General features: G+C 35.8%; 2 protein-coding genes across 4 annotated transcripts in view; both read right to left on the bottom strand.

The window, feature by feature from the left end:
* Window positions 1-668: 668 nt before the first annotated feature.
* LOC141461604 (tetratricopeptide repeat protein 5-like) lies at window positions 669-8,671 on the bottom strand. 3 transcript variants are annotated; one of them, XM_074142742.1, is made up of 10 exons: window positions 8,466-8,671; window positions 7,287-7,394; window positions 7,060-7,165; window positions 6,414-6,631; window positions 5,706-5,948; window positions 5,462-5,512; window positions 4,463-4,648; window positions 4,228-4,376; window positions 3,994-4,138; window positions 669-2,385 (listed from the first exon to the last, which is right to left on the bottom strand). In XM_074142742.1, exons 1-10 carry the CDS (start codon window positions 8,520-8,522, stop codon window positions 2,293-2,295), a joined length of 1,356 nt encoding a protein of 451 aa, XP_073998843.1. In that variant the 5' UTR covers window positions 8,523-8,671; the 3' UTR covers window positions 669-2,292. The 3 variants fall into 3 exon arrangements, with proteins under 3 accessions (XP_073998843.1, XP_073998845.1, XP_073998844.1); XM_074142744.1 differs by lacking the exon at window positions 8,466-8,671 and adding an exon at window positions 7,465-7,820; XM_074142743.1 differs by lacking the exon at window positions 5,462-5,512.
* Window positions 8,672-11,580: 2,909 nt separating this feature from the next.
* LOC141461966 (uncharacterized) overlaps window positions 11,581-25,841 on the bottom strand; it is a 33,016-nt gene continuing 18,755 nt past the window's right edge. The window contains exons 11-21 of the mRNA XM_074143468.1: window positions 23,569-23,751; window positions 22,463-22,511; window positions 21,652-21,762; window positions 21,387-21,492; window positions 20,787-21,004; window positions 19,524-19,766; window positions 19,320-19,370; window positions 18,569-18,754; window positions 17,039-17,187; window positions 15,432-15,573; window positions 11,581-11,998 (exon numbers count right to left, since the gene is read on the bottom strand). Of these exons, the coding sequence (XP_073999569.1) occupies window positions 11,906-11,998; window positions 15,432-15,573; window positions 17,039-17,187; window positions 18,569-18,754; window positions 19,320-19,370; window positions 19,524-19,766; window positions 20,787-21,004; window positions 21,387-21,492; window positions 21,652-21,762; window positions 22,463-22,511; window positions 23,569-23,751 (1,531 nt within the window). The 3' untranslated portion in view covers window positions 11,581-11,905. The remainder of the gene's footprint in view (window positions 11,999-15,431; window positions 15,574-17,038; window positions 17,188-18,568; window positions 18,755-19,319; window positions 19,371-19,523; window positions 19,767-20,786; window positions 21,005-21,386; window positions 21,493-21,651; window positions 21,763-22,462; window positions 22,512-23,568; window positions 23,752-25,841) is intronic.

The following is a 25,841-nucleotide window of genomic DNA, read 5'->3' as shown; positions in this document are numbered from 1 at the left end:
GCCTATCAGTAAATACTTTCACCAGGGGTTTTTTTTTTTTTTTTTTGAAAATTTAAAATAGAAAAATAGCCTAGGAAAATAATATTCCACCTCTCGGAAACTGGGAAAATCTTCAACAAGCGTGGAGGAGCCTTCGTTACAGAGTTATCGCGCGAACGCTCTCAAGGTCGTTCCACTGGAGAAGCGCACGTTCCTATTTCAGCTTAATCCAGTAATACACAATCCCTACTACTAGGTGGTAATACTACTTAATATACTTAGTAAAAGAACGAATCTTTTGCTCCACTCGTAAATGTAAATAAAACAGAAAATAAACTAAATGACTGTTAAATGCATAAACATAAATGAAAATAAACTGAATGACTGTTACTCACATAAACGAAAAGGTAAATAAAACAGAAAATAAACTAAATAACTTTTAATCACGTAAACACATACATATACTATACATAGACTATACAACAAACATGACTATCATTCTCGTTATTATATACAATACATGCATACCTACATAATTTTTTTTTTTTTTTTTTTTTTTTTTTTTTTTTACATATAAAAATCTTATTATTATTATTATTTAATTTTACTTTATTTTTGGATGTTATACCCCACACCTGTCACCATTTGTAAGGTCGGGAACGGAAGTGGGTCCTAAAGGAAACACAAAATCCAAAATTAACGGAACCTTTTATTAAACATAAAATTATTAACTGTAAGTTAAGAAATTCCACCTTCACTATCGGCTCAGGTCTGTCAGTCGGTCGCTCAGTTCAGTTCAGACACCACAGCTGGCTAGAGACAAGCGGCAGGTAATCGAGCGCTACTCCCTCCTATTACATGCCTTATCCGCTCCACAGGCCACACTGCCTCTCTTCTCGCTGTGATGCCCCATCCCCACTCCACTCCAAGTCTTCTCCGCCCCACCACTCGCTTGTCCGCTCCTCACATCATTATTTATCTTGCCGCTCATAACTGGAGGGCACTGTAATCGCAACTTTCTTTCAATTATCCCTCTAAATTATTCATCACATTATCCCACTAACATTTTCCAGTCTTATCTTCTTCCCATCAATGGAACAAAAAGAAAAATCTATCCAAAAGGTACAAAAATTTTCCTTAACAAAAACTTACAGTTTAGAAAGTTAAGTATAAGGGTTGATTAAACGACAAAAAAGTACACAAATCAGCTAGTACATATCATTTTATGAATATTTTTTAGAATTTATTACATATCACAGACCATTATGCTAGCAATTTACATCTATAAAAAGTTCAGTAAAATATAGCACTAATTTAATTTAGATTGATTTTAATAAAAGATATTAAACTACTCATCCACATGTTTTTAAAAAGAAGGATAACTAAAAAATAATAATAAATATGACGATTATTAAAAAATAAATAAATGATGCATATGTCAAGCTGCTGACCCTTAGATTTTCTCTTCCTAGAAGCTTCTTACAAGCTCACTGTCCGGTAATGGACAGTGTTGTAACGAGAGAACACAGTCCGGAAGCCGGTAGTGCAGTGAAAAAAGCTTCAGGCTCCAATAACCTCCGATGTTGACGTGCCTTAAATCATAAAAGTAAATAAACTAGCAATACCTGCCCATCGTTAGTCATCTATCTGTTACAACTCTATATTCTATGTCCCTGTGAACTCTTGACTCTAAATTTAAACATAATCTTTTAGCTAAAACAAAATCTTAAAAGGCTACTTCTAGATTATAATTATTTATTTATTATAAATAAGCTCTGAAAGCTTCTTATCAGTGTCAAACACTAACTGTTCACAAAAAGTAGATTTATTAATTAACATATTGCCTAAAAGTTATTTATGTTTAAATCTATTACAAGAATTTCGGTTGTGATTAGCAAGCATGAATAACAAGCAACTACAAAATAAAGGAATGTAACTAAAAATGGTGCAGAGAATTTACATAAAATTATCGAAAACTTAGAACATAATATTGATACAAATATGATAATGGATGAGAGAAAAAATGAATTAAATTTGGAATAATTCTGGGCGGAAATTTGTAAAACAAAATACTGTAATAAAAAAAAAACTTATGTCGCAGATTCTTTACTTGCCAATCTAAATTTAAAATTTTTTTTTTTTTAATTTCTCCAAAAAAATATGTTCGCGATTAATTTTAAAGAGTGGGTTGGTTACATTCCTTTCCAGTAATAAATTGTATTGCATATTAGAAACAGAACTAAAAAAAAATAATTAAAAGTAAGGCAAAACTATTTAAAAATTTAAAAAAAACAAGCATCTTCGTTGTCAAGATCATTGTTGCGTGAAGTAGTCCTGTGTTAACCGTTCCTGGTTAACCAATAACACTGTAGGATTGTCCACTCGCAAAGATTGGAATTCAAAAAACTGTAAACATAAATATAATATTAATTACAGTTGCCAGGATATTACAACTGTGGCTTTAATACAGGTTTGTACTCTGTATTTCATTGGGACTGTTTAAAAAACGCACTGAAAGCCCATAAAATTTTATAAGTGATAGGTCTGTACATTTTACTAAATTCTGGTACATAGAAGCATGCTTTGGTTACCCTAAATCTTGTTCATCAAATGTATCTTTTCTAACAATAGTAGTGGAAATTACGGCGTCAGTTTTGACTGTGGTTTTGTAGTTCTTATCGTATAGGTGACCCAGTGAAAATGACCACATTTCTTTTTTGAATAACTCTGGTGGAAACACTGCTACAGGGACGAACGCGCGCTCTTTGGTTAGTAGAGACCTGGGAGCTTTCTGTTAACAACATTTTAGTAATCATGGAACGTTACACTGCAAAAGAACGAGTATTTTGTGTAGAACGTATTTTCGAGATAAATCGGTTGTGAAAGTTCATAGAGCGTTTCGTAAACAGTTCAAAGTTAAAAGTAATGAATCTGTTCCTACGCGAAAATCGATCCACAGCTGGGTTGAAAACTTCCGTGAAAGTGGCAAGACGACTGATAAGATTCATCCAGGTGCCAAAAAGAACAGTTCGTACACCGGAAAACATTGGAAAAGTTTGCCAAGCAATAAAAATTAGTCCAACTCGTTCCGCTCGCCGTCACGCAGCTTCTTTAAAGTTATGAAGGGAATCTGTGCGTCGAATTCTAACCTCAGACTTGAACCACCATCCATATAAGTTGATGATCACTCAAGAGTTGAAAGAAACTGATTACCGACAGAGATTACTTTTCCCCGAAAACATGTTAAAGAAATTGGACGATGGTGAGATTGATTTAAATAATCTTTTAATGGGCGATGAAGCTCATTTCTAACTCTCTGGATCGGTAAATAAACAAAACTTTCGGTACTGGGCAAGTGGTAATCCGCAATTCATTCCAGAAAAACCGTTACATAGCCAACGAGTTACAGTATGAGCCGGTGTAGCGTCGTGCGGAATTATCGGACCGTATTTTTTCGACGGTACCGTCAATGGAGAGAGGTACAGGGAGATGTTAAACTCGTTCCTCATCCCCCAACTCTGCCGCAAACGTCATTTGAATCGAATCTGGTTCCAGCAAGATGGGGCAACTTGTCACACCGCCGCTCTTACACTTGCGTTGTTAAAAGAAACGTTTGGAATTCGTTTATTGTCACGTTCTTCAGATTTCGCTTGGCCAGGTTCCAGATTTTTTTCTGTGGGGGTATTTGAAAAGTCGCGTTTATGAAACCAAGCCCTGTGATCTAGAGGATTTAAAATCGAGGATTAGAGCCGAATTCGCAAAAATTTCGGCTTCCATGCTGAAGAAAGTATTCAAAAACTTCGTTAAACGATTGGAAGAATGTAAAGCCCAGAACGGTCATCATTTGAAGGATGTAATATCCCACAAATAATCTCCCATGTTTCTACTTTTCAAAGATTTTTTTGTTACTTTTATATCTGTAATACTTTTGTTGTTAATAAAGAAATAAATGTGGTCATTTTCATTGGGACACCCGTTATAGATAGAAATATATGAAATGAACATGCTGCTTACCTGATCTTTATATTCAAAGCAAACAGTTTTGTAATCAAGAATTGGAATAGTAATTGTGTCACCCACAAAAATTTTTTTTCCTGGAGTCAAATTGTAAACGGTGATCACAAATACCTCACCATTAGCTTCTATGCAACCGCAAGCACTGCAATACATCCAGGATGTCAATATCATAAGAATTTAGCTATAACTTATGTAAAGAGATTCAGCAGAACGATGTAAGTCTATTCATACAATGGTAAGAACTCCTCTTTACGAAAACTCCATATAACTTTCCCACAGACGAACATTTTGGGATTCTCACCCAATTGTAGAGAACCCACACTGGTCGGTTCCGCCTCCAACGATTTTGCGAGAGACGCAATTTCAAGTTTCTGAAGTTCCTGTAATACAAAATAAAGAAAAAATCCTACTTGACAGTTCCAGCAATATATAACAGCTCAATGTGTATTAAATATCATTAGATTACCTTCTGAAGTTTGGACAGACGTTTGGGATTTAGTTTGCCATAACAAGAGCATAAATTTTGGATATTATTTAAAAATAAAAGCAATACATTCCTGAACTTAATAGCTTGCTCTCTAACTTTTCTAAGTGCAATAGCGTTGTCCAATGACGTTAAAGCTTCCTTGTAGTTTTCACAAAAAGTGTAAATCTGCAATCGGAACATGTTGGTTTAGAATTATAACTGGATTCAGCGTCTAGACAGCACTAGAGGAGTATTTACTCCATCTCAAGCAATGCTCCAAAAACTGGATTTGACTTTAGGCGGGCGACGCAAGCACATACTTTACCATTACCATTTTACCAATTAATGTCTCTACACGCGGACTCGAACGGGGAATCGCCCCCTTAATAATCTGAACTTACAACCACTACTCCAATCCCGTCCCTGTAATTAGTAAAGGACACCTAGTAAAAGTAAGTAAGTAAAGTAATCGCCTATTTTTTTCAAGCGAGCTTTACGTCCAACTACCAATTAGGTGTCGTGGACGGAGGCGACCAGCAAACATACTTTACTGTAAATTTCTCTGTATTAACCATTAAATAAAATCCAAGGCCTATAGACCGGGGAATCGAACCCAGTACCACAATACACATTAGCTTCGCAGGTCTCGCCTTTAACCGCTCGGCTACCGTGACGCTTAAAGGACACCTTGTTCTCTACAGCTTCATTCACCCGGTTTAGTCCTGTCCATGAAATATTTCTGAAACTAGTGTTGACTTTATTAAATTTGAAAGATTTAATAATGACCAGCAACGCTCGTTATACTGCAGTGTTATGGTCACATCCTTTCTTTTAAAATGAACAGCACACAACCTAGTTAGAGTGCCCGAAATAAGTGTTCCATCAAGGAAATGCTCCGCAAACCTATTTTGAATTCATTAGGTGGAGATATGTGGCGAGGAGGTAATGCTCAGGACTTCTGAACGAGGACACTCGCAAGTATAATAGTTAAATACTTACATAACCTTGATGAAAATATAGCGCCGCTGTAAAAGTGTTTCCTAGGGTTACCTGCAATAACATCAAAGCCTGAAAGTAACTGCATTTACGCAGTTATAATGAGATTACATTATAACGAAGAGTTAAAAAAAAATTGCTTTACAAACATTTAGTGGAATGTAAACAATTGTTTGCCCAACAAATATTTGCAAAACATCTCTCACTACCAAAATCACAAAACCCATTTCAAGAATTGAATACTTACAGATTGTTTGAAGGCCGATAATGCAAGCTTGGCGCACTTCATATCCTTTTTTAGTTTCAAGTGTGCGCTCAGATACGCATTCCCTAAGATTCCCCAGGATACACCATCTTTAATGTCCTTGTCCACAGCCTCCTTGGCTAAGTTAAGGCCCGTTTGAAGAAAAATAGGCTTTCTGTCTGGATATTTATTCGCTAATTTACGGCAAATGACCGACATGTTTCTCAGGGGTACTTTTCTCCTTCCCTGCAATGATAAAATCATGTAAACATTTTGATAATTTCTACTTCCAGCCAGTTTTCAAAACCACTACCTTCAATATTTGTGACTGCATTTACTATAGTCTTCAAAATTTGTACGAAAAAGATAATTGTTTTAATGTTAGCTGCCTTAAAAAGGTATGGATGAAGAAATCGTAAATAATAGATCCATAGAACCCAATGAAATAAATGTTACACAAATAGATTCAATCCCAAGGGATAGATCTACCATACGTATAGTATTTCAAAGTTCAAATGAAAATCTTCGCTACTGCGAGAAAATTTCAGAAAACTCCGAAAAACGATTCTGCGGTTCCGATGGACAGTCACTATTAGAACGCAGAATATTGTCCCAAATAGAGTATCTAACCCAAATTTCCAATTGTGAACTTGAGGCTATTCTTTATTGTTAATTACACTGATTACAAACATCCGAGCTATGTATCCTAACCTGCTGAAGTGAGTTTTCTAGGCACCATTTTGCTTTATCATAATCTTTTACTTCCCAATAGCAATCGGCCAGTGCGTCCCATGCTGGAGCCACATTTGGATATTTCTCTACAACTCTTGAAAGCGCGTCAATTGCAGGTTTCTTATCTTTCTTAGTCATACTGTACAGCTGTCCAATCTTCAGCAAGAACAGAAATTCATTTTCACGTATCAAATTTTCTGCAACATATAGAAATATCATTTTGGTGGAGCATAAAATTAATACGGATATTAGCGCCATGCAGGAATTATATATTAGATTAGTTTTGATTATTGCCCATGTTAGAATTACACTTTTTAGGGCTCCACAGAGGGAATGATTATGGTCTTAATTCTCTCAAAAATATGTGACCTGTAATGCCGTGATAAAGAGCAATATGAACTCAATATGTCTCCAATATTAAACACAAAACTAGGTAGAACACGAGTAACGAGCTAGAGAAAACTGTTGTTAGAGTTCTAACCTAGGAGAATTACAATGAAATGCATGTAGTTTAGGACCCAGTTGGAAACTGAAGTGTAAAATTGCCTCCTTGTTTTGATGTGTAGGGTTATGTTAAAGTAGCTTTCGACCAGGAGAGCTAATGCCAAAAAAAAGAAAGGATTACCTTCGTGACTTAGCATAATCTCTTCTAAAGCTCTACCTCGTCTTATGATTTCATCGTCTAGACAGCGACTATCCTCATTACATTTAACTAAATCGTCTACCAGCCTCTAAAACAACACATGGATGAAAGATTAAAACCTAATAAGAGTTAAATGTACGTAATTGAGGTAGATGAGTGAGTTCTGCATGTGGCTAGTGTGATAAATGTAATACAAAAACTTTACATACGCAGATTGGCACCAATTTGTCTCCTAGCACTTCTTCCTTTGTCCCGGTATTTTCCTTTTTCATTTGTGTCTCCTTTGGTTGGGAAATGTAGAGTTCTTGCATTCTTTCCTTTAAAGAGCAATGAAACTGTAATGGTTCTAATAAAGCTAAGCTGTAATTATTGTAATAGTAATAATACTTCTGCTCAGGTACTGTATGGCGGCCCAAAAACAATTTAATGGAATCGCATAATGCTAATTAATAATTACAATAATAAGACGTAAGTGATTGGCTTAGAGGTTAGAGTTCTGAATTCTTAAGCTGACATCGCAGGTTCCAATCGCAGCTGTTAATATTGAGGCTTTCTGTTCTCACAAGCTTCTGTCATAATATACAGTGTTGTCGGTAACGAGAGAACACAATCCGGAGACCAGACTGCACTGGAAATATTCCAGGCTCTAATGAACTCAGAAGTTGGACGGGATTTAAATCACGAACAATGTCAGATCATGCTAGCTGTATTAGATAACATTGTGGATATTACCAGGCACTAAAATTGTAACAAGTCTGTACTGTGTGTAGCGTCGAAGCTACAGAAAAATAATTTCATGGTTACAAGTCGAAAAAGTGGTCATGTTGCCTATCTCTATAAAGATATTGGTGACATCTTAAGGTAGCTAGAGGACTCCGTTTTGTAGATCGAAGACTTTTTTTTTTTTCTAGGGCTGCCGATTAGTTCTTGCAATTAGATTAATTTTAGCAGTCAGATAGTTAGGTGTGTTAATGTCGAGGGTGACATGGGCCCAATAAAAATCGATAATAATAAATGGAAAAGTCAATAATAACTGCCAACTATGATCAGCCCAAAGTAACCTATTTGTTACTGAGTCCTAAAAAACAGTCCAACTCTTTGCAATTTGAGATTTCTGGTATAGAGGTATGCAGAAGGAATGCGTTGGCTAATAACCATAGCAGTGCTAGTCCATCAGCAGCACTGTTGGTTTTGGGCGCATTATTTAACTGAATAGTGAACCATCTAAATATTCTGCATGAAATAAGTCCGTCTTACTGAAAATACCATTTCATAATGCATTCACAATACCATATCTCCTACCTATTTTTATCTCATATCTACCAAAACAGTACTATTACCGAAAAAATCTTTAGTGAACTTTTAAAGATAAAGATGAAATTTGTTACCACAATTTCTCTAATATCTGGATCTTCTTCCTCATAATAAAAAAGTGCGCTAGCCATAATTGCTGAAAGATATGAGTTTTTTATATTAAAAATTACTTTTTTATTACTTTTACATTTGTATTATTTATGAAGTTGATATTATTTTTTTTAAATTTGATATTTTGGAGCGCTTCAAACTGATTGGTGTTGGTATTTATTGAAGGAGGTTACTGTGCAGGTTTGCTTACAAAACAATCGGCACAAATTTACCTCCATCAAACTAGATATCTAATTTTTCGGAAAATTTTTGAATATAATATGTTGAATAATATATTATATAATATTATATAATATAATATGCTATGTTCGTAACATCCATCTAAAAAAAAAATTGTATTTTCTATGAAATACGTGAATAACCAATTGGGCTACTACTGCTTTAATTTTTCCAAAATATTTAATAGAACATCTGTAAATTCCATCAAACCCTAAATTAAAATGAGAAAATAATTTCCTAAGAATGAATGAATGAGAATAAGGTTATAGAAGTCGTAAATAGCACTCTGAACCACGGAGCTTCACCATGGACATCAGGTTCAACGGCGGATCCCTCCAAGAGTTCTGCGCTGATTAATCAATCTTATGAAACATGTCTGCAGTTTAAATTTTTATTTACTCGAATGAGATGGCATTGCGATGAGATTATACACCCTTTTTTCGTTACTACCAGAACCATTGAACAACGAACTATACAGAATGGTTCTTTCTGACGTCACAGACAAAACGGGACTGAAACAGTAACTGAGGATCACACTATACCGCCAATATGTTTTTTAATACACTATTTTAGTAAAAATTCAATGGCTATATTAATTATCTAATGCGATAAATGCCAAAATTCAATGTCCACTGCCAAATTTCCTACGTCACTGCGCTGAAACCCTTCCATTTACAAGATTTATTGAAAAAGACTTTGGTCTCACTGACCTCAAGTATAATATATGATCGTCTAGTGATATCTCTAGGGACGAGATGCAGGGATGGCAACCCTGTAAGTTTTACTTAAACTAATTGCCTAATATGTAATATGATCAAGCTCGCCTCTTAGGAATTAGGCGCTCTAGGCGAATATCATGTTCGGCCCTTAATAGAAAAATATCATACAGTGTCACAAAATTAGGTAATCTCCCATTGCAAATCCCAGTTGTGGATGTAGTGTCACAGAATTAGGTAACCTCCCATTGTAAGTCCCAATTTTGGATGTAGTGTCACAGTATTGGGAAATACAAAAGTTCGAAAAAGTGGTGATAAAAGGTTTAGAGGGTTACAGCCAGGTAGGCTCAGGAACAATAGAAGCTGTCCAGGTATCAGAGTATGTAAGGACACACCCCAGGCCACAGCTTGGCTCACTCCGTGACATTCAGGCATTGCATTCACTCACTCAGGATTCATTCTTAGTCACGACGTTATTGCACTCGGCATTCAGCTAAAGCCAATTCTTTTAGAAATAGTTCGAGTTTAGTTTATTCTAGGTAGTTATTGTAATGTTCGCTCGTTGCTGAGTTTAGTGTTAATGGTGGCCATTAAACTCATAGTCGGTACCTTTTATTATATTTAGCCCGTCAGGCTTTCTTATCAAATCTAAATAACTACTGCTTCTCATAAATTAATAGCTACTCGAGCCTCTTTTTCAGGCTGTACTCATCGACATCAACCTCATCTACAGTTAGCAACACTGGACCCAAATATCTCCTGCACTTACCTTCTTTGGTAGCACACACCACGCTTCTAACTTTTTCTGTTTTTTTGATCGCTTCTTTGGCGATTTACTTACGCACCTCGCTGCCCTTATCTACCGATTCTTTCACCAGAGGTAAGTGTTCTTCACTCTTTTCTTTTCTACCTCTATTCTTTATATCGATATATATCGATTCAAATTTCGTTCCTCTCGCTTTTCAGCCCGTTCCGCATGAGGGTGTAAGCCTTATCGCGCTTACACCATTTTGTACGTCTCATCCTTTAGTTTGAACCTAGTAATGTGTGTTTAAGTTGTCAAAGTCTTGTTCCTGATAGTCTGTAGCAGGGGAAGACAAAATAAGGGCACATCGACGACATAGAGAGAAGCTAAATCATTTTTTGAAAGATTACGCTAGTTGCTCTATGAAATCCAGCCGGCACTTCCGCCCGGTGGAGAACAATACTACAAGAGAGTGTAATATAGGAGGGAATGGGCATGCGTAGGAAATCGTGAAAGCCGTTTAACTCTTTGGGGCTAGGTGGGTTAAAAACTGTCCCACCTTTTGCAGCATGGTGGGATATATTTTAACCCACCTCGAAAAGTTGAAGTTATTCATACATACAGCTTAATATGTTATTTAAAGTTTTTCATTCAGTTGGCAGTGCTATGTAAATGCGTAAATAAGTGAAATAATTTTTATATTTATTATAAACTTGACCGATAGTAAAAGAGGGTGGCACTGTATACTGTTCTGTTATTTGGATGCAGCTGTTGTTAATTCATATATTGTTTATAAAAAATTGGGTCAAAACATGGAACTTAAACATTTCAAGGAACAGTGCGCTGAAGGACAGTGCTGTACTGTCTGCAAAGTTCCGCTTTGTTTTGGTAAAAAGTTGTGTTTGAATGAACATCATATAAAGCATTAGTTGCATAGTGGTATTATACAATACCAGTGGCCCGCACTAAAAAAGGACTATTGAAATGGTATTAATTTTTTCTATTCTTTTTTTCTTATTTCGAGAGTGATGATTATTTGAGAGGGATGATTACATACGTAAAATAATGGAAATGAATGTTTATTTCCATTTTTTTATAATAAAAGACATTCTGTGCAACTAGGGCTTTTATTTTCTTTAAAATCGTCTGCCTCAAAGAGTTAAAGAAGGTCGCAAAAGCTGTAACGTCGATACTCTGGTCGGTACCCCTTTTGAATAAAATTCCTCGCTGTCGCTTTTTTTTGTGAGAGAATTGATAGATCACTCTTAAATGTATTTTAGTCCTGCCTTAGCAACTTTTCTCTGGTAACGGTGTTACAAGTGACTTCTTCACTCAAAGGAGATATTGATCAGGAGCTAAATATAACCTGTCTAGGCAACTAGATTATAATTATTTATTTATTATAAATAAGCACTGAAAGCTTCTTATCAGTGTCAGACACTAACTGTTCACAAAAAATAGATTTATTAATTTACATATTGCCTAAACGTTATTTATATTTCAAGCTATTACAAGAATTTCGGTTGTGATTAGCAAGCATGAATAACAAGCAATGACAAAATAAAGAAATGTAACTAAAAATGGTACAGAGAATTTACATAAAATTATCGAAAACTTAGAACGTAATATCGGTACAAATATGATAATGGATGAGAATTAAAATTATAGCAAAACTTTTTCATAATGAAAAATGAAGCTAAGCATATTTGTTGTTATGAGGTGATCATAGTTGTGAGAAGTAATCGTTTCTTAACCGTTGACGGTTAACCAGTAGCTCTGTAGGCTTGTCCACTCGTAGGGATCGAAATTCAAACAACTGTAAACAAGGAGAATATAATGTTAATTATAGTTACCAGCAGAGTATATTACAATTGTGGGCCTTGATACAGGTTCTACTCTGTATTTCATTGGGACTGTTTAAAAAACGCACTATAATTTGTAGAACCCTATACACGGGTCATTCCATGTCAAATCAACACGGTCTGAACCTCACCATCTCGGATTTTTTTGAAATTTGGCACATATGTACTATCGGTATAGACTTAGAAAAATATGAAATTATACTGTGATATGTCAACTGGTTTATGAGTTACAGGGCTGTAAAGTTGCCAAAAATGGGCTGAAAAACAGGGAACCCCGTGTTTTTGAATTACTGTAGAAGCTTTCCTAATTGAGCTATAGGCTTGGGATTGGTGTCATTTTATAGCATATATAATGCCCTTTCCTGTGATATGCAACACCATATGGGTTAGGATAAATAAAGTTTGTTAAATTTAAATTTTAAATTTTTTAAAAAGTACACATTTTAAAATTTTAAAATTAATTCCATGAATAGCTAGTAGTGTTATGAATCACTGGGCAAAATATTAATTTGGGACGACAATGGCTTCATTGTTAAAAAAATGTAAGACTAAAGCTCCAATCCGATTAATTCAACTCTGAATTCATGTTAATACAATAATGCTAATAATAATTCCACTAATAAGTCCAAAGTAAAACATACTGTTAAGTAATAAGGATCTCTTTATTATTTTAAGCTTGAAAAGGCTTCATTTGTTTGACATGCGTCACTTTCTAGTAGGACATATGTAAGTTCTTACAGTCAGAGTCACAGGATCAATTTTTATCAAAACATCCACTACTGAGACCTAAAAAATATCGGCATTTCTTGAATACGAGATGATTTAGAGGGTCCAGCTGAATGAAGAAAAGTTACTTTTACTTCATCAAGTTCTTCATTTTTCTCTAAAACATATCCAAGCCACCAGTTTCTTTATAGACTACAGTGACGTAACCTGATATGTCGGCTAATTTTAGTTATCAGGGAATTTTGAAACTTCCATTTCGCAAGCTATTGAGTTCATAGAAAAGTTTATAATCAATATTTTGGATTTACTTCGGGGAATGAAAGCATGGTATTGCTGTGTTACTTTAATAGCCAATGCTTGAGCAAACCGATTTTTTAAAAAACACTCAGATTCAACATAGTCTTCCTGGGTTGAATATGCAAAGTCTATGTTGGTGATGTTTTCTACTGCCCACTCAAAAAGTTGTAGTGAAGTTTGGATTTGATTTTCATAGGGTCGTTGCAAACTGGCACGAGCTGCCAGTCTCTTTACCGAACCCCCTACGCCATCACAAGGCCCTTTGCCGACTTAAACCAACTTAAAGAGGCTGTTATCTCAGCCAAAAAAACTGTTCTTGAACAAAGATATTGAATTGAATTATTTTTGTATAATTTGATTAACTGCATATTTTCATTAAAATAATACATTATAATTAATATGAATAATTACTGTAACCATAATTATTAATTCTAAAAATGATTTCAAAATCAATATTTTAAATCTTAATAATTATTAATTATGATTCATTGATTCATTATTACTATTTTCAATTTATTTATTACTTTAATTTTATTAAAATATATTTTCCACGAAACGGAGCTTTAGTCTTAATTTTTTTTAACAATGAAGCCATTGTCGTCCCAAATTAATATTTTGCCCAGTGATTCATAACACTACTAGCTATTCATGGAATTAATTTTAAAATTTTAAAATGTGTACTTTTTAAAAAATTTAAAATTTAAATTTAACAAACTTTATCTATCCTAACCCATATGGTGTCGTATATCACAGGAAAGGGCATTATATATGCTATAAAATGACACCAATCCCACGTCTGTAGCTCAATTAGGAAAGCTTCTACAGTAATTCAAAAACACGGGGTTCCCTGTTTTTCAGCCTATTTTTGGCAACTTTACAGCCCTGTAACTCATAAACCAGTTGACATATCACAGTAAAATTTCATATTTTTCGAAGTCTATACCAATAGTACACATGTGCCAAATTTCAAGAAAATCCGAGATGATGAGGTCAAAAATGGTCTTTTTTTGTGTTGATTTGACATGGAATGACCCACACCTATCCCCCGATTTACACGGAAGATAGGTTCCAGAGAAAACCGTGTAAATCGAAATCGATGATTTTTATACGTAAAACCGTGTAAATCGAAAATAAACTAAATGTGCATAATTCAGTTATTTATTTCAAAGTAAAATAAAACTAAATGCATCTTAAAAAATATATAAATAATAATAGTGTATATAATTCATTTTACGTGTAGAAACAAGAAATATAAATTTAAAATTGAACTAAAAAATTCATTATGAACTGCTATCACTTTCATAGACTCTTTGTGTTTTCTTTCTGTTTACTATGATGTCACTTTCATCACTCAATTTGGTGCAATTCACTTTCGTTGTTAGATGAATAAGAAGCAATTTCAGATCGCTGAACCTTCGTAATGAAATCCGTAATTAACAATTGTGTTTGGTTTTTGGTCAAATCCTTATAGACCTCCTCATATTGGGTTAAGCATTTATTAATATTTCGCTGAAATAGGAGAGCTCATTCAACATTTGGGTCATTTTGTACAAAATGATTACCCAATTTTCGCCTTAATTCAAGTCCTTCACGGATAACTTTTGCTGTGAACGCTACTGGATCAGACTCCTCTTCATCAGGATCACTATCACGAATATTTGTTGCATGTCAACTAAATCATTCTCATCTAATTTTTTGTCCGCCATTAGTTCTACGACATCTGCCTCAACAAAATCTTCGAAACCTTCTCCTCCTATTGTATGCGCTATCTCCATTATCTGAGAATATTCGTGCTCCAATGGTAATACGTAATTTCCACCTTTCACCACTTCTGGCCATAATTTTTTCCAGCAGGCATTCAGCGTTGATGGCTTAATCTCCGTATGTGATATGCCAACATGTTAAACACAATCCAAGATTGTGAATTTTTTCCAAGCATCCGACATCGATAGAGATTCATCATGTTCCATTTGTTCTAAAATGTACTTGAAGGTTCGCTTAATGTACAGTGCCTTAAAAGTCGAAATTATCCCTTGATCTAAGGGTTGCAATGTAAACAAATCGAACGGAATTAAAAAATGGGTGGAATTTTTTTTTTTTAAATTTCATATTTTAAAAACCGTGTAAAAGTGAAGTCGAGTACCGTGCAAATCGGGGGATAGGTGTACTAAACGTTTAAGACTGTGGCACGTTAGAAGCATGCTTTGGTTACCACAAATCTTTTTCAGTAAAATTTAAATAATTTCAAATTAAAAAAAACAAATAACTGCAGCAGTTTAAATTGAGATTTTGCAATTCTTCTGTTTCATATGGATAGATATTACATGGAATTTGCTGTGGACACGTTAGAAGCATGCTGCTTACCTGATCATTGTATACAAAGCTCACTGTTTTGTAGTCAACAATAGGAATAATCATTATGTCACCCACAAAAAACCATTCTCCAGTCAGATTGTAACTTGTAATCAAGAAAACCTCACCGTTTACATCAATGCAACCGCAAGCACTGCAATACATCCAGGATGTCAATATCATACGAATTTAGCTATAATTCATATTATAGAGATTCAGAAAGACAGATAACACGCATAGAGCTCACCACAAGTAGAAACATAACAGATATTAAAACTGTCCCGGTAGAACAGTTGTATAAGGGTTGATCGTCAAAAAATGCACGAAAAAGCGTAACGTTGAAAAACACCCAACTTTGACAATTTTTTTCTCTTTTTCTATAAAAGATAAAATTCCCAAATTTTCTTTAAAATGTTTTTTTTTTTTTTAAGTGCAATTTGTAACCCTTGACTTCCTCATTTTAAGACCATCTACTTTAAAAATTGACTACTGGTCCATCTAAAAGAGTTTTCAATGAATTAAACAACACTGTTGAGTGCTCGTGAACACGTTTTCTTGCAAAACAAACGTAATTTCTCATACGAAGATAAAAGGAATCCTGGAAAATGATATACCGTTTGAAAGCCCATTAAACAAGGAAACTTTTATAAAAAGTGCCAGCACCTAGGTCTGATAATGATCACGTAAGGGCCTAATGAGTTTTCTTCAAAAATTTCGATTACTTTTATTTTTCCAGCATTCGGTGGAAGATTGTGGTTGTTTGGAGAATAACTTATACTTCAAAATGGTGTCAATTTTTAGAAAATTTATCTGTCTTTCTAACCGTGTCATCAGAATCGAATTCGGACTAAAACTTTCTGAGTAATAACATTTTTATTGGAAAAAAAGTAATGATTTTAGAAAAATAATTTAAAGTGACGTCACTCAGGAACAGTTGAAAATATGAAGTTGGCCAATACGTCATTGAACTCCACTTTAGATGTACTACACAAAGTAGGCCTATGGACAATAATTACTGGTTCACCCTGTATACAGTGCCGAACAAAATTCTGCATCCACCCTGAAAATTTGTCTTTTTTCTCGGTCGGAAAGGATATCTCGCGTGGCTTCTTTGAATAATGTTTGCAATGTTACGATATGAAAATCCTTGATTATTTAATTTAACTATTAATCTGCGCTCTGTCACAGAAATTTCCTTTCTTTTGTGAACCATTTCAAATAATAATAAATTCTTAACTAAATCCGGCTATATTCACGTTTCAACTAAAACTAATAAATTTGTAAATATTAAGATTTACCCTAACTAGTAAGTATTATTATAATATTGAAGTTATCAATTCTGTATGTGGACTTTTGATCAGGCATGAACTCTGATCTTTTTATTTATATGCAATGGGAGATGGCAGAGGTCTTTTCATCTCTCATGTATAATATATTTAGTAACAATAGTTACAAATGTTTAAAATAGTTATAAATGTTTAGAGTAAACTTTTTTACTCTAATAATTCTATATTTTGAAAATTCCCGAAATATTGTGGTGTATGTAGACTTTTGATCGACACTGTATCTAGCTAGAGAGAGGGTCAAGCGAGGGGAAGAATGATACAGTCTATACTTACAAAGGCAGCAAGTCCTCTTCAAATAAACTCCATATAACTTTTCCGTAGACGAACATATTGGGGTTCTCACCCAGCTGTAGAGAGCGCACACTGGTAGGTTCCGAGCCCAATGAAGTCGCGATAGGCGCAATTTCAAGTTTCTGAAGATCCTGTAATACAAAATAAAGAAAAAATCCTTTGTTGACAGTTCCAGCAAAACGAGGGTCGTTTGAAAAGTCCGTGCAAATTCAGAGAGATAGCACTACTGGCGCGTATCGAGGTTATGTTTAGTTAGTAGCATCTCTTGGAAGAACACACACCAAGTTTCAGCCAGATCGGTCTATTTCTTTGTGTTTGGCATTCGTTTGAATCGAGAAAGTCGAGTGATTTTCAAAACATGGACGAAAAAAAATTTCATGTGTTGATTAAACACTACTTTATGAAAGGCAAAACGCCTCAGGAGACTAAAGAGAAGCTTGATAAACATTATGGTGACTCTGCACCTTCGATTAGAACAGTTTATAAGTGGTTTCAAAATTTTCGGAGTGGCCATATGGGCACAAGTGACGCTGAACGTTCTGGACGCCCTGTTGAGGTTACTACTCCAGAAATCATTGATAAAATCCATGATATGGTGATGGATGACAGAAGAGTGAAGGTGCGTGAGATTGCTAGTGCTGTGGGCATCTCGAATGAACGGGTACATAATATTTTGCATCAACATTTGGACATGACAAAGCTATCCGCAAGATGGGTGCCGCGATTGCTCACGCTTGACCAAAAACGAAATCGTGTGAAGTGTTGCAAGGACGGTTTGCAGCTGTTCCAGAAGAATCCGCAGGACTTTAAGCGTCGTTTCGTCACTGTGGATGAAACATGGATACATCACTACACTCCTGAGACCAAAGAACAATCTAAACAATGGGTTACCAAGGGGGAATCTGCGCCAAAAAAGGCGAAGACCGTTCCTTCGGCCGGAAAGATTATGGCGACTGTCTTTTGGGATTCGCAAGGAATAATCCTCATCGACTATCTGGAAAAGGGTAAAACTATTACAGGTGCATATTATTCATCGTTATTGGACCGTTTGAAAACCGAGCTGCAAGAAAAACGCCCACGATTGGCCCACAAAAAAGTCCTATTCCATCACGACAACGCACCAGCTCACACCTCAGCAGTTGTGGTCGCAAAATTAATGGAAATAGGGTTCCAACTCGTTTCACATCCCCCCTATTCTCCAGACTTGGCTTCCTCGGACTACTATTTGTTCCCTAATATGAAGAAATTGCTGGCGGGAAAAAGATTTTATTCAAACGAGGAGGTGATTGCAGAAACGAATGGCTATTTTTCAGACTTGGACAAATCCTATTATTCGGAAGGGATCAACAAACTAGAGCAGCGTTGGACGAAGTGTATAAGCCTAAAAGGAGACTATGTTGAAAAATACAAAAGGTTTACCCCAAAAAATTAAGTAGTTTTTATTTTTGCACGGACTTTTCAAACGACCCTCGTATATAACAGCTCAAAGTGTATTAAATATCATTAGATTACCTTCTGAAGTTTGGCGAGACGTTTGGGATTTAGGCTGCCATAAGAAGAGCATAAATTTTGGACATTAGTTAGAAATGTGAGCAATGCATTCCTGAAATGAACAGCTTGTTCTCCAACTTTTTCAAGCGCAATAGCGTTATCCAATGACGTTAAAGCTTCCTCGTAGTTTTCACAGAACACATTGACCTGCAAATCGGAACATGTTGGTTTAGAATTAGAACTACATTCAGCGTCTAGACAGCGCTAGAGGAGTATTTACTCCCATCTCAAGCAATGCTCCAAAAACTGGATTTGACTTTAGGCGGGCGACGCAAGCACATACTTTACCATTACCATTTTACCAATTAATGTCTCTACACGCGGACTCGAACGGAGAATCGCCCCCTTAATAATCTGAACTCACAACCACTACTCCAAACCCGTCCCTGTACTTTTAGTACTTAGTAAAGGACACCTAGTACTCTACAGCTACATTCACCCGGGTTAGTCCTGTCCATGAAATATTTCTGAAACTGGTGTTGTCTTTATTAAATTTGGAAGATTTAATAGTGAGCTAAAACGCTCGTTATACTGTAGTGTATGGTCACATTCTCTCTTTAAAAATGAACAGCACATAACCCAGTTATAGTGCCCGAAATAAGTGTTCCATCCAGGAAATAATCCGCAAAACTATTTTGAATTCATTAGTTGGACGGGAGATTTCCGGACATCCGAACATGGATACTTGCTTGTATAATAGTTAAATACTTACATAACCATGATGAAAATGAAGCGTCGCACTAACAGTATTGCCATTCTTAACCTGCAACACACCAAATCCTGAATGTTTACTGCATTGACGTAGTTATAATGATGCAACATTGTAACCAAGAGTTGTGGAAGTCATTTTCATTTTATTTGCAATACTTCTCTCATTACCAAAATCACAAAACCCATTTCAGCAAAGAATACTTACAGCTTGATTGAAGGCCGATAATGCGAGCTTGGCGCACTTCATATCCTTTTTTAGTTTTAAGTGTGCGCTTAGGTACACATTCCCTAAGATTCCCCAGGATATGCCATCTTTAATGTCCTTCTCCACAGCCTCCTTGGCCAAGCTAATGCCAGTTTGAAGATAACTGGACTCTTTGTCTGGATATTTAGTAGCCAGTTTACGGCAAATGACCGACATGTTCCTCAGGGACACTTTTCTCCTTTCCTGAATTAACAAAATTGTGTTAACATTTTGATAATTTCTTCATCTTATAGTTTTCAAAACCATTTCCTGCAATATATGTGACTGTATCTTCTATAGTCTTAAAATTTGTACGAAAAAGATAAATGCCTTTAAAGTTTGCTGCCTTAAAAAGGTACGGTTGGAGAAAGCGTACTGCGAGAAAATTTCAGACAACTCAGAAAGAGCGGTTCTGCACAGTCACAGTTCCCGTGGACAGTCACTATTAGAACGCAGAATATTGTTCCAACTGGAGTATCTAACCCAAATTGCAATTGTGAACTTAAGGCTGTTCTTGTATTGGTAATTGAAGAGCTTGGTGCAAAAAGGAGTTATCTCGTACATTTTTTTCAGAAAATTTGTTTAGTGGCGCCCCCTATTGTATGTTCAATTCTACATCTTTTGGTGCATAAACGAGTATTTATGCAGACTCGTTTATTATTACATTATTCTCTAACCTAGGTTAGATTTGGAGCAAAAATGAGTTTTCTACTGCAGATACCTTTCTTTTGCTCCAAACAGAAAAGATGACGCAATCAATCAAACAAAAATTTTTTTATTAGGTTTATTTAATGTTTATATTAGGTAGATATGTCAACCATAATAATATATCTAACATTCGCTTCGACAAGACACAAAATGCCACTTAAAAGCTCAAAAACAAGAAATCTGTGGACTAAAGTACTTAATATGTACTCAAGTTTTACTGAAAATTATGATTTTTGTGCAAAAAAAAAAGAGTTAGCTGCAAAATAACTTTTGCTTATAGCCCTAGAAAGTTCAAAATTGAGCCCCAAATGACCCCCATCACAATATATTAACTAATCCTTACAGCAGACACAACATAAGGAATACATCTTAAAGCATATTTAGTTTTTATTGTCCCTACTAAAATTTTAGAAAAACTGTAGATAACTCCTTTTTGCACCAAGCTCTTCAATTACGCTGTTTACAAATACACATACACACCAAGCTAGAACTAAAATCAGAACTATGTATCCTGACCTTTCTAAGTGAATTTGCTAGGCAAATTTGTGCATTATGATAGTCTTTCATTTCCCAGTAACAATCCGCCAGTGCGTCCCAGGCTTCAGCCACATTCGGATCATGTTCGACAACTACTGAAAGTGCATCAATCGCAGAAAGTTTATGTTTCTTAATCATACTATACAGCTGTCCAATCTTCAGCAAGAACAGAAATTCATTCTCACGTATCAGGTTATCTGCAACACATAGAAATTTATTTTGATGGCGAACAAAACTGCAAAGTTCATTAGCGCCATGTAGCAATTATATACTTAATTAGTTTTGAATATCGCCTTTGCTAGACTTACACTTTTAAGGGCTACATTAAGGGCAAGAAGGAATGATTATGGTCACAATTCATTCACAAAAAATATGTGATCTGTAATGCGGTAATAAAGACGAGCTAGAGAAAACTGTTCAGAGCTCTCACCTAGGGGAATTACGATGAAATGCATGTAGTTTAGAACCTAATAGGAAATAGAAATGTATCATGTCTCCTTGCTTTGATGTTTAGGGTTTAGGATTTAGGATAAATAAAGTAGCTTTCGACCAGAAGAACTAATGCAAAAAACGGATTACCTTCGTGAATTAGCATAATCTCTTCTAACGCTTCACCACGTTTCACGATGTCGTCGTGTTGGCAGCGACCTTCTTCATAACATTTAACTAAATCATCTACCAGCCGCTGAAAACAATAGATGGAAGAAAGATTAAAACCTAATATGAGTTAAATGTACGTAATTGAGGTAGATGAGTCAGTTAGTAGCTAAACCTAAAGTAATTGCCCACAACTGCAGTTGTGCATGTGGCTAGTGAGATAACTGCAATAAAATAGTTTACATACGCAGATTGGCATCAATTTGTCTCCTGACACTGTCTCCACGGTTACGCCGTTATTATCCTCTACCATTTGCGCCTCATCTGGTGGTGAAATATGGAGCTGTCCTATTTCTTCCTTTAAATAGCAATTTAACTTTAATGGATGTAATAAAGCCAATAAAGCTATAATTATAATAACATTAACATTTATGGTACTGGCTAACAGACCGCACACAATTCAGTGAAATCGCACGGTGCTAACCATTAGGCAGAATTAACGTTCTAGATTCCCAAGCGGACATCGTTCCAATCCTGCTATTCCAGTCTTAAGATTTTCTGTTCTCACGAGCTTCTATTATACTATACCCTGTTGTCAGTACAGAGAGAGAACACTGTCCGGAGTCCGGACTGCACTAGAAATGTTCTGGGCTGTAATGAACTGAGAAATTCACGCGCCTTAAATCATTAAAAAACAAAATAAAATAACTGCCAACTATGATCAGCCCAAAGTAACCTATTGAGTCCTGAAAAAAAGTGAGTCCCTTTGCGACTTGAGATTTCTGGTATAAAGGTATGCAGAAGGAATGCGCTGGCTAATACCCGTAGCAGTGCTAGTCCATCAGCAGTACTGTTGGTTTTGGATGCATTATTTAACTGAATAGTGAACCATCTAAATATTCTGAATGAAATAAGTACGTCTTACTGAAAATACCATTTCATAATGCATTCACAATACCATATCACCTACCTATTTTTGTCTCAGATCTACCAAAATAGTATTATTACTGAAAAAAGATTGTTAATAAACATTTAAAGATAAGAAAGAAATTGGTTACCTCGATTACACTGACTTCTGGATCTTGACCATCATAATCAGAAAATGATCTAGACATGATTGTTTTACTAAAAATTACTTATATATTTGTATTATATATAAAGTTATTAATATTAAAAGTTTATGTTTTGGCGCGCATAAAACTGATAGGTGTTGGCATTTATTGAAGAAGGTTGCTGTGCAGGTTTGCTTACTAAAAGATCGGCATATATTTACCTCCATCAAATTATAAATCGTATTTTTCTTATTTTTTAGTATAATATGATTAGCGTTGTGTTTGTACCATTCATCTAAATAAAAAAAAATTAGTTACCCTTGCTAAGCACTAAGTGAATATCTATGTGGGTTACTACTGCTTTAATTTTTCCAAAATATTTAAAAGTAATTAAAAGTAAATTCAATTAAATCCTGAATTAAAATGAAAAAATAATTTCCTAAGAATGAATGATTGAGAATAAGGTCATAGAAGTCGTAAATAGCACTCTGAACCACGGAGCTTCACCCTGGACATTAGGTTCGACGGCGGATCCCACCTAGAGTGCTGGGCTGATTAATCAATCTTATGAAACATATCTACAGTTTAAATTGTTACTTCTTGCATGAGAAGGCGTTGCGATGAGATTATACAATCTGGTTTCGTTACTACCAGAACTATTGAACAACAAACTATTCAGAATGGTTCTTTCTGAAAACACTGTGAAAACAGGTCTGAAACAATAACTGAGGATCACACTATACCGCCAATATGTTTTTTAATATACTATTTTACTAAAAATTCAATGGCTATATTAATTATCTAATGCGATAAATGCCAAATTTTCTCCAGTAATCCTTGTTTGCGCTACAAATATCTATTTAGAAGCCACCTTGGTCCGAAAAAGCGGTTATTGAACAAAATATAAAGTTTATTTATAGTGATATAAGATATTACCATGAAGTATCACAGAAGTAGATAACCTCCCATTGTAAGTCCCAGTTTTGGCTGTACTGTCACAGAATTAGGTTACCTCCCATAGTAAGTCCCAGTTTTGGCTGAAGTTTCACTGAATTAGGAAACCTCCCATTGTAAGTCCCACTTTTGGCTGTACTGTCACAGAATTAGGTTACCTCCCATTTTTGTAAGTAAGTCCCAGTTTTGACTGAAGTTTCACTGAATTAGGAAACCCATTGTAAGTCACCAGTTGAGGCTGCCGAGTCACAGAATTACCTGCAGAAGCACTACTACTGCTTTTTCGTAGTGTAATTTGCATTGGATATTCCTTGCCCGAGGTGTAAAAGTAAAGTAATTGCCTGTAGTAAATATTACTTACAGAAAATCATTGATTTTTAAAAACTAGATACTGTTGTTAAAGAGGGACAGTTTCATTAACCGTTTGAGAAAACGAAGTTAGAGCACTTCTTCTTCTTCTTAAATGGCGCTACAACTCTTGAAGAGTCTTGGCCCTCCTCAAGACGTGCCCGCCAGGCGTCTCTTTACTGCGCAGCCGCCCTCCAGTTACGGAATCCAAGCATTGCCAAAGCATCTCTTGCCACACAGTCCTGCCATCGCAGCGTTCTTGGTCTGCCTACCCTCCTGGGACCTAGTTCTCTACCATCCATAATTGTTTTGGGTATTTCTTCATTCCCCATCCTTGCCACGTGCCCTGCCCATCGCAGTCTTCCGAGTTTTACAATTTTGACGATATCCGGTTCCTTGAACAAAGCATATACTTCCTGGTAGTTCCTGATTCTCCAACTCTGTCCATCACGTACAGGGCCATAAATTCTACGGAGAACCTTCCACTCCAATACCACCAAGGACCGCTCATCTACTTTTGACATGGTCCATGCTTCGGAGCCGTATATAAGCACTGGCCGGATCAACGTTTTGTACATTTGAATTTTCGTGCTGCGGGAGATAAGCTTGCTTTTAATGTACTTTACTAGGCCAAAATAGCACCTATTTGCGGCATAATTCTTTTAATTTCTAGGCTCTCTTGATTTTCACTACTAACTAGGAGGGACCCTAGATAGCCAAACTGGTGAACCCTCTCTAATTTATAGCGCGCAATCGTCAGCTGCTGTTCCTGGTTGGTAGAGCTATATCCCGTGTGCATATATTTTATCTTGGCTTCATTAACTACCAAGCCTAACCTTCTGGCTGCCATTTCTAGTGCCAGGAAGGCTTCTTTCATGGCATTCATCGATCTTGCTATAATATCGATATCGTCAGCGTATGCAAGTACCTACCCTCTTGCACGTCACAGCCCTCAGTATTCATTGCACTGCAAATTAGCAATTGTGTATTACAAGTATCTTAAATATAATTTGTACAAAAAGACGCTTTTAGCTACTTCTTTTCCTTAATACAGTTACTGCCGTAACATGTAACTAAATGTCTGAACAGAAAGCCGCTGATAGAAGAGATTGGATTCTCTTAAGATAGTTTCGTTTGTTTCTTCAATGGACTTGATAGAACTGTTGGACAATGAGATTCTATTATCTCACCTCACTTTTCATAAAGTTTACGTTAAGATTTTTTTAAATTAATTTTATTTCACTCTCCTCTAATTTGTAAGTATGTTTAATGTATTACTCACGAAGGCAGTTGGCCGGTGGCAACACATTGTGTACGGGTTTTTATACAGGGTGCTCCATTTAAAATGCACCAATCGCTAATAACTATCTAGGAAAGCTGAAATCCGAAAAAGAAAACCTATTAAATAAACTATTTTTATATTGTCTAGTTTTCAAATTTTCCAGCCCCGATGCTGTGTCTTCCCTTTTTGGCCAAAAAACTGATCAGGATTTCATAAGGACCCTTACGGATTAATTAACCCTTACATAAGGATTCTCCTGCAGTCAGAGGACCACCCTAAACGTGTATTTCCGGTGGAAAATTAATATTGAAAACTGAATAAGACAAAATGGTAACTTTGATCTTAAATGTCTCGAGAAATATTAAGGATATCCAAACGGGAGGCAAACGTATTTTTTTTTACAATTTTTTAGGTAGTTTGCATAATCATTGTCAAAATCAGTTGTCCTTATACATAAGGCTACAGCCTTGATCAGTTTTTTTGGCAGTAACTCCTCCAAAAAGGGAAGATTAGATTAGACTAGGGCGGCCTAGAGGCCTACGCCACTGCGACCCCTTTGGATCTATTGTGGCTCCCCTCACTTTAAAGTTCACCCTCAAGACCTGTCCTTTTAATCAGACTCTTAATGCTGGAGAGCGACTCCTGGGTAAAGCTCACCAGGCCTTGGTTTTTTCCTCCCCGAGAAGTAACATCCTTAGCCACACAAGCCCCTCACACTGACACAACACATGCAGTACCGTTACCTCCTCTTCCTGGACAGAACCTACAGAGGCTATCATCAGCCAGGCCCATGCGATGCAT

The sequence above is a fragment of the Rhodnius prolixus genome, unplaced genomic scaffold, assembly GCF_049639745.1.
Source record: "Rhodnius prolixus isolate KJV_2025 unplaced genomic scaffold, Rpr scaffold_12, whole genome shotgun sequence".
In the NCBI taxonomy this organism is placed as follows: domain Eukaryota; kingdom Metazoa; phylum Arthropoda; class Insecta; order Hemiptera; family Reduviidae; genus Rhodnius; species Rhodnius prolixus.
The sequence above is the reverse complement of the archived record's forward strand: the minus strand, read 5'-3'. Positions and strand labels throughout refer to the sequence as shown.

Coding starts and splice junctions, on each gene's coding strand:
- LOC141461604 (XM_074142742.1), bottom strand. CDS start 8,522: ATGGCTAGCGCACTTTTTTATTATGAGGAAGAAGATCCAGATATTAGA. Junction 4,649..5,461: donor TATATTTTCATCAAGGTTAT/GTAAGTATTTAA, acceptor TTCCGATTGCAG/ATTTACACTTTTTGTGAAAA. Junction 4,377..4,462: donor GTCTGTCCAAACTTCAGAAG/GTAATCTAATGA, acceptor TTTGTATTACAG/GAACTTCAGAAACTTGAAAT.